The sequence below is a fragment of the Artemia franciscana genome, chromosome 16, assembly GCF_032884065.1.
Source record: "Artemia franciscana chromosome 16, ASM3288406v1, whole genome shotgun sequence".
Taxonomy (NCBI): domain Eukaryota; kingdom Metazoa; phylum Arthropoda; class Branchiopoda; order Anostraca; family Artemiidae; genus Artemia; species Artemia franciscana.
The window spans coordinates 28,028,623-28,040,935 of NC_088878.1; the positions used below are offsets into that span (position 1 = coordinate 28,028,623).

At 34.5% G+C, this 12,313-nt stretch overlaps 1 protein-coding gene across 1 annotated transcript; it reads left to right on the forward strand.

Annotated features, from left to right (window-relative positions):
* Nucleotides 1–2,652: 2,652 nt before the first annotated feature.
* Nucleotides 2,653–7,591, forward strand: LOC136037311 (dihydrofolate reductase-like). Its single transcript, XM_065719975.1, has 2 exons — nt 2,653–2,767; nt 6,869–7,591. The coding sequence occupies exons 1-2, from the start codon at nt 2,668–2,670 to the stop codon at nt 7,471–7,473; spliced, it is 705 nt and encodes a 234-aa protein (XP_065576047.1). The 5' UTR covers nt 2,653–2,667; the 3' UTR covers nt 7,474–7,591.
* The last annotated feature ends 4,722 nt before the right edge of the window (nt 7,592–12,313 follow it).

Here is a 12,313-nt window from a genome sequence, read left to right on the forward strand (position 1 = left end):
CACATTTTTGTAGATAGGAGCTTGAAACTTCGACAGTTGGTTTCTCTGATATGCTGAATGCGATGATGTGATTTTCGTTAAGATCCTTTGACTTTTAGGGGATGTTTCCTCCTATTTTCCAAAACAAGGATAATTTTCTCAGGTTTGTAACTTTTGATGAGTAAGACTGAATTTGATGAAACTTATATATTCAATATCAGCATAAAAATCCAATTCTTTTGGTGTATCTATTAGTATAAAAATTCCGTTTTTTTTAAATTTCTTTTACTATTGAGCCGGGTTGCTCCTTACTACAGTTCGTTACCACGAACTGTTTGATTAAAACGTTTGCAGATGTACATTTTGTATGAATAACATTCACCCTCTAATACATCAAAATTCTATAGTACAACAACTATTAAAAATTTATTGTGCAAACCTGCTACTGATAAAACATTTTGACTGAAATTTTATCCAAAATTTAATTATCATCCAAGTTTTTTTTATCCCTAAGCAGAAAAACAGAAAAAAAAAATAAAAACATTAATATTATTACCTTATAATAAAACTTTGTTAATTAAAACAGAAATTTGTCAATTAAAACTTTGTCAAACAAACAGAAGGAATTTAAATACAGTTCCAGAAAAAAACTTTTTCAAAAAAAGTAAATAGCCATACTAAAACTTAAGACAGCAGAAATAAACAAAAACAAACACAAAGTAAAGTGAATAATCTCATTAAGCATAAAGATGACAAATACAGCTATAAACCAATCAACATATCATAAACAAACATAAATTAAAAGGAATAATTAAATCAAGCTTAAAACAATCAGAAATTATCACAATCTGAAACATTTTTCATTTATGGATAACTTGATATATTTTTAACATTTTCTCATCAGCTAATATTGAGGAACCAAACATTTTTGAGATTTCCAAACTTTTTTATATATTAAATAATCACTCAAAATTCTCTAGTGTTTTCAAGTAATGTAGATTATTTTGGTATTTTTTTTTTCAGTTTTATCTCAAAAATCAATACTGTTCAAAATAGATATAATTTTCAATAAAACACAAGACACTATTGGTGTTTCTAGGGTTTAAGATAAGAGGGTCGAGGACTAGCACCACTGTTATTTTTATATTTATTCATTGACCTTGTGATACCTTGTGATTTTGCTGTTTTCTTTGTGTTGCTTTTATGACAAATAAAAAGCACACAGTTTGGAATACAAATTGTTTTCAGAAAACATAAATCATATACTGGGTTTTACAAGGTGAATGGAAAGCCACTCTACTCTGACTAGGCCAACTTTTGGTGGGTTTTAAGTTAAGTAAGTAAAGTAGGTATGACGGCGCTAGACCCTCAAGGTTCGAACCGGCGGTGCTGATCTCCGTTTCGTGGGCATTCAACCAGGAAGTGCAATGGGGGGCTGGGGGCTAGCCATCCTGTGCTTTTGCACACCCTTCCTGCTTACCTTCACAAGATTTCTTCAAGTACCCATTTAGAGCTGGGTTGACTCTGGCTGAGCTTGCAGAGTGACGCCAATGACCCCGTCCCAAATTAAATAACTGGCTACATCAGGGATCAAACCTCTGCCCCTTGGACAAGCAGTTCTCAAACCAGCGCGCCAACCACTTAACCAGGACGGCTATTAGGGTGTAATCTGTTTTATTAGGATTCATTTGAAATACAAATCGTTTTTTAGTAAAGCTAGATTAGACTTTGGCCTTTGGAAGGTCTAGGAGACAGTAGCCCTACTCCTATTTGTGACAATATTGGTGTTTTTTAAGTGTGACTTAATTATACATTTTTATTTGCACTTGTATTGGAATTCTGGGATTTGCCTGTAGCAGTATTGGTTGCTTCTGTCCTGTTTACTTGGGCTATAATAAAAGAAAGGATAAGATGGCTAGGACACGTTCTGCAGATGAATGATGACAGATGGCTAAAAAACGTTCTTTTTGGCCAACCACCTTGGGTCAAACAAAAAATTGGTCATTGCTGAATAGGCTGAAAGGATGTAATAAGAAAAGACTTAAGGGAAATGGAAATTTCTTGGGAGAGTGTAAAGAAACAGTTATTGAATAAATTGAGATGGAGGACAGAAAATTCTAAATATTAAACAGAATAAATATTAAACAAAAAATTAAACTTAAATATTAAACAGAAAATTCTCCTTTATTTCAAATTTCAAATTGTTGATCCAGAGTTTGCTGTTAGACCAATTGCTAGATCACAGTGATTGACCTAGATTGAGCTCTATCGCAACTATTTTAATTTCTCTTTATTTTAAGAGGAGGATCATGAACATCTGTGTTGGCCTCATGTGGTATAGTGCTGCAGTGAGTTGTTAGTAGTAGTAGCAGTTGTATTGTTTGCTGCATCTTTATGTTTGATTTAAATACTTTGCACAGAGGCCATTAATACCACGATAAGTTTTCTGTTGTAGCTTAAAAATACACTGAGTAACCACAGATCGACCACATAACCACATTCTATAAGAGCCTCTTCTCTATACTAAACATATTTTTCACTAATATTACTCCCTGCATTCCCATCCTTCTTCCCTAAGACAGCCTACTCATTCATTTTGATTTCCCTTTGTTTTATGTTTGAATTCTAACATGGCTTTATTTCTGCTCATCTTAGATTTTCATTCAACTCTTTACTTTTTTGAAAAACATGTTTTTAAATGGACTCTGGAAGAAAGAATGGGATGTATCAGTTGGAAATAGCGTTGCGATGAACGAGGAAGCGACAAATTCTTGTTTAGGCTGGGAAGGTATTAATAATAGAATTCCAGTTGTTTATTTTATGAGAAAAAATTGCAAGTATCAGTAAAAATAGATTATAACCCTATTGCCTCACAGAGACAGTAGTAATGTAAATGAATTTTATATACTTTTTTACACCATGTAGAACAAATGCGCAAAGTTCAAAGTAAAATCATTGTGTTTTTATTTTGAGACTTCAATACCCAGGCTCGAACTAATAATGATGAATATTATCTTAGCTTAGGCAAATTTGATGCTGACAAGGAAATGAACAACAGTAATAAAATAATACAATTTTACATTTAAAACTTTACGTTTGAAGGTCCTGTAATTTAGTTATAACCAATGCAATATTTCACCATAAAATTATTCATACATTAAAATGGTACTTCTATCATGGAAAGTTACATAACCTTATTGATTATGCTATTGTAAATCAAAGACTGACAGGATAAATAAATGACGCTAGGATGTACAGGAGTCCTATTGTTGATATTATGTCACTTTACTGACGTGGAAATGTTCAATGTGAGTTTAGTTCTATTTCTCTTTGTAAAATCCCATGACATATAATCCTAACAAATGAAATTATTCTATCCACCTAATATTCTTGATTTTCTTGTTTCATTATTATTTAATTATATTAATTAATTATATAATTAATAGAATAATATTAATTATATAATTAATTATTTAATTAATTATAATTAGCACCAGAGATGTGCAGGGGAGTTTTGAGAATAATTTTACCAAGAAATGCCAAAGTGTTTTCAATGTCCTATTGTTTTTTTTTCTTTTTTTTATTTACAGTATCTTGTATTTTTCAAATTTGCATATTGCATACATAATTGGCTGCAGCCTAAACCTTCCAAGATAAGATGAAGGCCGACTATTAGTGCACTTTTTTAATGAATAGACTAATTTATTCATTCTGAAAGAATTGGGCAAAAAGCCAAACTTTAGTGTAATGAGGAGAAGGTTTCCTGATATACAGAAAAAAGTCTGCTTGTTTTAAAGTTTTTATGTTGCTCTTTGCTTTCACTGAAGACTCACTGTTTTTTTTTTTTTTTTTTCATTTAATTTCTGTTTGTTTTTCACAGCTTGACCAGGGTTTTTCGTCTAAATATAAGGAGGGTTACCACCTTCAAATTTAACTCTTTAAATCAAAATTTTTCTTTTGCCCAACAATGCTGGTAGAAAAAGTGCTGATTTAGTGATCATTCACTTTATAAAAAGAAGAAAAATATTGTGCTTTGCAGATTATGCATTAGGTCTTCTAAATATGTCGAATTTCATTGCGTAGTTTCTGCCAAGATGGTACCCTTTTTGGGGGGAGTTTGTTTTCTGTTTCTAAAATCATGCAAATTTTGTGCGCTTCTAGCTTTTAATGAGCAATTTCAAAATTAATAGATTTTGTATATTCAGAATCAGCATGAATAATAAATTTTGTTGTTGTACTTGTTGTATTACAAAATTTTAGAGTTTTAGTTTCTATTGGTGAGGGTTGCTCTTTACTTGCAATTTGGGTACTTGTATGATATATATCCTACCTAATATTCTTCGTTTAATTAGAACCTAAGTAAAACCGTTTTTTTTTTTGTTGATACATGTTTTCGTTTCCTTACATCTGAGTGAAATAAGTTGTGTTTACGAAATTCATTCAGTTTCTTCTGTAGTTTTCGTAATTTTGTTAATAAAGTATTAAACTCTCATCATATTTTTCTTTAAATACATCTTTAGGATTGAGCGTCAGATAAACAGACTTACTGTACTTTATCCTCCCAACCTCCCTAATATGCAAATATATAGCCAAAATCTGTTTCTAAAATATCATATTTTATAATACTTAGTTGTATTTCATTAGGATTGAGAATCAGAGAAACAGGTTTTACTTGGATGAAGAATATGAGGCAGGGCGTATATCATTCAAGTACTACAATTTTGTCTATGTCCTATTTGACACAAGGCTTGGTTAAATATAAACCATGGCTAATTCCTTGTTTTTTAAATTGAAATTTAATATTCGTAAAACAATGCCCTGAAAATAATACTAGTCTCTGAAAACATGCAACTCTTGAATATTTATTTGGAGAGTTCTGGTTGGTAAATCAAGAATTAAGGGTCATCATTTGTACAGTTAAAGGCAAATTTGTCAAATAAACCTGATTTATAGGGATGTTCCCATGGACGCCAGTTGAAGGACAATGTTTCCGAGAAATAAGAAGACATTAGTAGTGAGGGTGTTCAAGTTTTTAAGGGTGCCCTATCCCTAAGAATCCCAGTCCCGGCACTTTTTTAAACTTCTTCAAGACACAGGTGCATGTTATGTAATAGGGAATGTTTTCTAAAAGATGCAGGTGCATGTTACATCATAGAGAATGTTTTCTAAACGACGTATGTGTTAATTGCTTAAAGACCTTCAGGAACCCACCAAATTCGTTCTAGAAGGTGGGCAGGGATTTCTCCGTGCGCGCCATAGGTTATAATGTAGAAAGTATTTATTGAATAATAATATTGGAAACATTTCCATAATCCACCTTTCTAGCCCTCCATTCCATTGAGGGGGAATCCCTTTCGAATCCTTATGTGGACAAAAAATCTTTATATTATAAAGGTTCCCTGAAAAAAACGTCTTAAAAGAAAATGAAATATAAAAAGAAACGTCTTCCAAAAAAAAGGAATCCCGAAAAAACGCCCTGAAAGAAAAAAAAAATGAAATCCTAAAGAAAATCAAATATCTGAAAATATTATTCAACTACCGTGTGTGTATCGTCATTACAAAACACCTCACGCGCGCACTGCCATCACGTCATTCCCCAATAAATCTACGCAAGATTACGTTACCCCAATAAATCTATTAAGTCACGCCAGATTGCGCCACATCCCACGCCTGCATCTGATTAAGTAACACCCACGTGTGTGCCCCCTGCTGCAGTTACAACTGGGGATTCCCCGCTTGGTTAGCGGACCCAAACAATTCTTATTACGTAACAAGCACCTGCATCTCTTAGAAAACATTCCCTATTACTTAGCAACCAAAAGTAAATAAAGCTTCTTACGTAATAAATACCTGTATCTCGAAGAAAATATTCCCTAAGATTACGCAATTAGCACTTGCATCTCGAAAAAACATTCCCTAATACGTAAGAATAAAAGAAAAGTGCTCCCTTTTACGTAGCAACCAAAAGTAAGCAATCTCTATTATATAACATCCAAAGAAAAAACAGTTTCCATTTTGTGACATTTGCATAACTAAATAAAACATATAACGTAACATCAAAGAAACCTTGATTTCGTTGGTCCCGGAAGATTTTTAAGTAATTGACACATGCATTGTTTAGAAATTATTCCGTATAACGTATCATGTACCTGCACCTTTGTAGATAAATCGCACCTGCACATTGTAGATAAGTAGGAAATGAGAAAGATTACCGTCTAAACTCTGTGAAAACAAAGCTCTTAGTAGCACTTGCCCCTCCCTATAAGGAATCTCCTGCCAATGCTCATGATAAATTGCCTTCACTCTTTCACCTCTCCACTGTTAAGTATGTAAATGTTAAGTTTTATATTTAATAGAAAAAGATTCCATAGCTATGGGAAGGGTGCTATAACTCCATCACCAACATTAAAGGTGTAGATGGAATATATTTATGGAAATCAACAGGGTTTAGAAATTTTTTTCTACTACGAACGCGCCACCGTGAGGTGCTGTTTTCTCTGAAACTGGGAAGCCCAATATATAAGTTTTCGATAATTTAAATTGGCTATCGCTGTATTTTCTTGATTCTAAAATATCATAGCTCATAGGTATTTGCAACCCTAGATTCTAGGGGGAGGAGCTCGAGATAGCTTTTTAAGGGATGACAAGTCTGATGCCTACTTGTGGAACAAGTCTTGAAATTCTATTTAATTTTCCTGCAATTTGTTGGAGCAGGACATTTTGGGCTAGCATTCCCTGTCTCCTGTTGTGTAACGACGTAACTTTGAAGGGCTATTTTAATTTCTGTTAATAGTTGGACTTAAGCCAATTCAAGACTAATTTGGCGATTAATTCATTTTAGAAGCTGTGAGTTAATAAAGCAAAAGGCTTGAAATTTGTTTTGTTTTAGAAATGGCCGCACGTGTCCCATTTCCGCGGCTTGAGCTACTCTGCGCGATGGATGCCACTTGGGGGATTGGCCGAAATGGTGCGTTACCTTGGCACATTCCAAAAGAATTTAAATATTATATCAGACTCAGTAAAAAGCAAGAAGACCCAAATAAGCCAAATGTTGCCATTTTTGGACGAAAAACATGGGATTCTTTGTGTGCTCTTAAGCTTGAACCAATGGCCAAGTGTATTAATGTAATTATAAGCAGGAATATGGATCCAAGCGAGATTGCCAAGTACAAAGATGTTTATGTATGCAGAAGTCTTGAAGGGGCTATTGAGATGCTAAAAACACCCCAATTTAAAGACAACATTGGACGAGTTTGGGTCCATGGTGGCTCTGACATTTATAAAGAGGCAATGAAGTCAGATCATTTTTATAGACTATATTTAAGTAAAATTCATAAATCTTATGAATGTGACGTGTTTTTCCCAAAGTTTGATGAAACTAAACTGGAAGAAGTGGAAGATCCAGATGCACTGCAGGGCTTACAGGAGGATAAAGGGGTGCAATTTCAAGTGCACGTTTACCAAACAAAAGGCGAGTGTGCTCTTTTGCCTTAAAAAAACGTTTCTTTTGAAATGGATATAAGTTGGTGATTTGATGGTGGATATCATTCCTTTTTATTACAATATATTATATTTTGGTGGGCAATAAATATTTTGGTGGATAATTAATAAATATCATATTTTGGTGGGTAATAGTTTCATTGTATATATGTTACTTATAATGATTGTTCAACCCATGCTTTTAATGGGGGTAAAAAGGGCTTTACATGGTGTATAGTAAAGGTTTACACGAATTTGTTTCTGTTTAAGTCTATATTCGGTTCCATGTTTGTTCCTCTGTGTCTTATTTGAGCAATAACAATGTAATGCTTAATCTTATAGAGAATCTGGACTCTCTGGTGCAAAAGGAGAGGGTGGTTGTACCCTAAGGCTGGTCCTGTGGATGCTTCTATAGATTCAGAGACATCTCTTTACCCCTGGCGGGTGCAGATGCTTTTGTTTCAGAAATAACTGACATTTTGGGTTGGGACGTACTACTGCTGCTACTATTAACAACTCACTGCAGCAGCAAGCCGCCCGAAGCCAAAACAGCTATACAAGCTCCTCCTCTAGACAATTCTATTCAAAGCCTCCCTCTTTACAGCCTTTCAAAAAGTTTCTATTTCCCTTAAATCGTTCATTACAACATGCTTCCTTCCTATTCGGGGATGACTTGCTATACGTTTTACCCCATACCATTTTCAAAATTTGGGGTACGATCCAGAATTTGCCTCTGTACTTGCCTGCCCCCTCCCTTGGCTGAAATCTTGGGACGTTCCTCGAAGAATTTTGCTGTGTAAACTTCGACCATTAAAAGTAACATTCATCATCTAAAAAAAATATAGATTTTGAAGTTTTCCTCCAAGCGCATATTCAATAACCGTAGGGCTATACCAAGGATTTTCGTTTGAGGGGGAGGGTAGGAATAAGTATTCAAAACTAATTTTTAAGTCTTTTTTCAACAAATTAATAATTAAAAGTGGCTAGTTTTGTATCTTTTCTGCATTTCGTGGACAATCAGACCACCCTACCTCTCAGGGTGTGGTCTTGTGCATTACAATGGCTGTGAACCATTCTGCATATACTGATGATTCGTGTGAAGTAGCAAAATTTACTTTTTTTTATTCTTGTTCAAAATACACTGTCATTTTCTGTATAAGCTAGTAACTCCATACTGCAAGTGTTTTTTATTTATTGTTTTCTTTTTAGGAAATGTGCTTTGATTTTGAATGGTAATCTTTGAGAATGAAAAGAAAGGGTCATTCAAAGTGAAAGATAATTTCTTAAACCACATTGGCCTGCCATAATATAGAGAAAGAAAACAATCCAAAATGGGGTTTTTAAGGCCAAACGAGAATACTGGAAAAACACAAAAAATTCGAAAGGACAACCGCCTCTCTTCTTCAGTGCGAAGAAAATGCCGAGAAAAAACCAACAAAACAAACGCGGAAAGTCAATGTGAAAAAATAACAACAACAAGAAAAGTTAAAAGATAAATAAAATTCAATAAAGGCCAAAAATTACAAGAATTAAAACCAAATACCTAACAACGACAAAGCGAATCGTTCTCCAATACTTGCAATTTGTATAAAATTCTGAAAATTAGAACTGCCATCGACGGATATTAACGAACGACTGAGAAATAAAAGAAAAAATTCATTCACCCCAAAACGAACCAGCAATGAAATAAATCGGAGAACATGTCATCTGGTTTCTGGTTTTAATAATTATATTTCTTTCAGACACCCTTTTCAGGGTGTCTTCTCTTTTGGCTTCTCTCTTTTGAGAAATTAGGCTTCTCTTTTGAGAAAACCGAAAAATGACTCATTTATGAAACGTGGTGACGAACTGTAGTAAAGAGCGACCCGGCTCAATAGTAACCGAAACTCTAAAAAACGGAATTTTGATGCCAATAGTTACATCAAAAGAATCGCATTTTAATGGTGATTTTAAATAAAAAAGTTTCATCAAGTTTAGTCTTACCCATCAAAAGTTACAAGCCTGAGAAAATTTGCTTATTTTAGAAAATAGGGGGAAACACCCCTTAAAACTTATTGAATCACACCATCAGATTCAGCATATCAGAGAACCCTACAGTAGATGTTTCAACCTCCTATCCACAAAAGTGTGGAATTTTGTATTTTTTGCCACAAGACAGGTCACGGGTGCGTGTCTATTTGTTTGTTTTTTGTTGTTTTTTCCCTGGGGTTTTCATATCGACCCAGTGGTCCTATAATGTCGCGAGAGGTTTCATTCTAACGGAAACTAAAAGTTCTAGTGCCTCTTTTTAAGTGACCAAAAAACTGGTGGGCACCTAGCCCCTCTCCCACGCTCACTTTTTTCCCAAAGTCACCGGATCAAAAATTCTGAGATATTCTTTTTATTGAGCATAGTCAAAAAACTCTGTCTTTGGGGACGACTTACTCCCCCACAGTCTCCGTGGGAGGGGCTCTAAGTTACAAATTTGACCAGTGTTTACACATAGTAATGGTTATTGGGAAGTGTACAGACACTTTCAGGGGGATTTTTTTTGGTTTGAGGGACAGGTTGAAGGGATGGGGGTTATGTGGGGGGAACTTTCCATGGAGGACTTTGTCATGGGGGAAGAGAATTTCCATGAAGGATGCGCAGGATTTTGTAGCATTTTTTAAAGAGCAATGAAAAAATAAATATGAAAGAGTTTCTTCACCCGAAAGTAAGGAGCAGCATTAAAACTTAAAACGAAAAGAAATTATTACACAGTGGAGGGGTTCACCTCCTCCTAATACCTTGCTCTTTAAGCTAAAGTAATTTTAGTAATTTCAACTATTTATTCTACGGCATTTTTGATTCAGGGGTCATTCTTAAGGAATTGTGACTAAATTTAAGCTTTAGTTTAAGAAAAATAATATTTATATATTTACTAATATTTGTAAATTTTACTAATAAAAACGTTCGCAAAATTAACAAGTTCTAGTTGCCTTTTTAAGTAACCAACCTACTTTTCTCAAAATCATCCGATCAAAACTATGAGAAAGCCATTTAGCCAAAAAAATAAATTAATATGCAAATTTCGTTTTAATTATTGATGTGCGGAGAGCCAAAATCAAAACATGCATTAATTCAAAAACCTTCAGAAATTAAACAAAAAAAAAACTTTTTTTAACGGAAAGTAAGGAGCGACATTAAAACCTAAAACGAACAGAAATTACTCCGTATATGGAAGAGCTGTTCCCTCCTCAACGCAACGCTCTTTACGCTAGAGTTATTTACTGTTTAAAAAAGCAGGATTGAGAGAAAGAGTCATAACTTTAGCGTAAAGAGCGCTGCGTTGAGGAGGGAACAGCTCCTTTCATATACGGTGTAATTTCTGTTCGTTTTAAGTTTTAATCTTGCTCCCTACTTTCAGCTAAAAAAAAACTTGTTTTTTATTTATTTAATTCTTAAATCAACAGAATCTGTTCAAAGCTGGACCTAAATGTTAGTATTTAAAAATTCCAACAGCTTCTCTGTAGTGCTGGACAATACCTTTGTCATGTGAAATTATCGTCATATGTTCTGCAGATGTGTTGCAGAACACATCTGTGGTCTCCCGGAACATACTTTTTTTTTAACCAAGCTAGCTTAATTTCACATTTTTTTTTCAGCGTCCTCGTTTTGCCTTAAAAAACCCCATTTTGACGTTTTGTTTCTTTATTTTGTGGAAGGTCAATGTGGTTTAAGAAATTATCCTCGTCATGCTTATGGGGAACATTCTACCAATGCGGTTGCTATATTCATATCCGTTGCAAGAAAAAAAAAAACTAATTTGGTTAATCAACAGTATTGTTGTTAAAAGAACCGTATTTTACCCATGTCAATGTGAACTTCACTTCACTTAAATACATGTAACAAACGGCAATTTACTGAACGTATAGGTTTTGGTAAAGGTTTGAGAAATGTTGTGGCCACTTTCTAATGCTGATTTTCATGAAATTAAGGCGATTGCATAAAATTCTTTTCAGCATGATTTTAGCATTTCTAGACAGTGACTTTCTGAGAAATTCCACTGTTTAAAATTGGAAAAATTCACTAATAATCCATTTTTTTTTTCCCAAAAGTATCTCCTAGTCCTGCTGTAATAAATCTCAGCTCCAAACCCCTTATTGTTGTTGGGGGTTGGAGCACAATATTTCTCACTATCCTGAAAACATTTAACCGGTAGCGCTTGCTTTTCCAAAGCGAGGATAGAACAACCTGGAGGGAATTTGCACTTTACTTGTGGGTTGAAAAATCAATGGATGAGTTTTGCATGAGGGAGCGGGAAATTTCATGGAGGGTGAGCCAGATCTACCGGTATTATTGAAAAAATGATCCGAAATTAAATAAAAAAAACTTGTTTAAACTGATAGTTAGAAGCAGCATTAAAACATAAAACGAACAGAAATTATTCCGTATATGAAAAATGCTGCCCCTCCTCGACGCCCCGCTCTTTACGCTAAAGTTTAACTCTTAGTCACGAATCTACTTTTTAAAGTAAAAAAAGCTTTAGCGTAAAAGCGGGACGTTGAGGAGGGGACAGCCCCGTTCACGGAGATGTTGTCTACGGATTGTTTTGGGTACCTGGCTCACTGACCTTTTTTCAAATGGTAGGCTGTACGATGAGTGTGGCTCATTCTCGCTTTCTAGGGCTATAACCAGATGAAGGTTAAGATGGCTAGGGCAGGTTTTGTGGATGAAGGATTACAGATTGCCGAAGATTGTCCTTTTCAGTTAACTGTCTAGGGCTAAACGAAAAGCAGGGAAACGCGTTTGGGATGGGGGAATGCCATAAAGAAATATTTAAAGGAAGTGGGAACTTCTTGGGAGGGTGTAAAGAGGAAGGCTTTGAATAGAT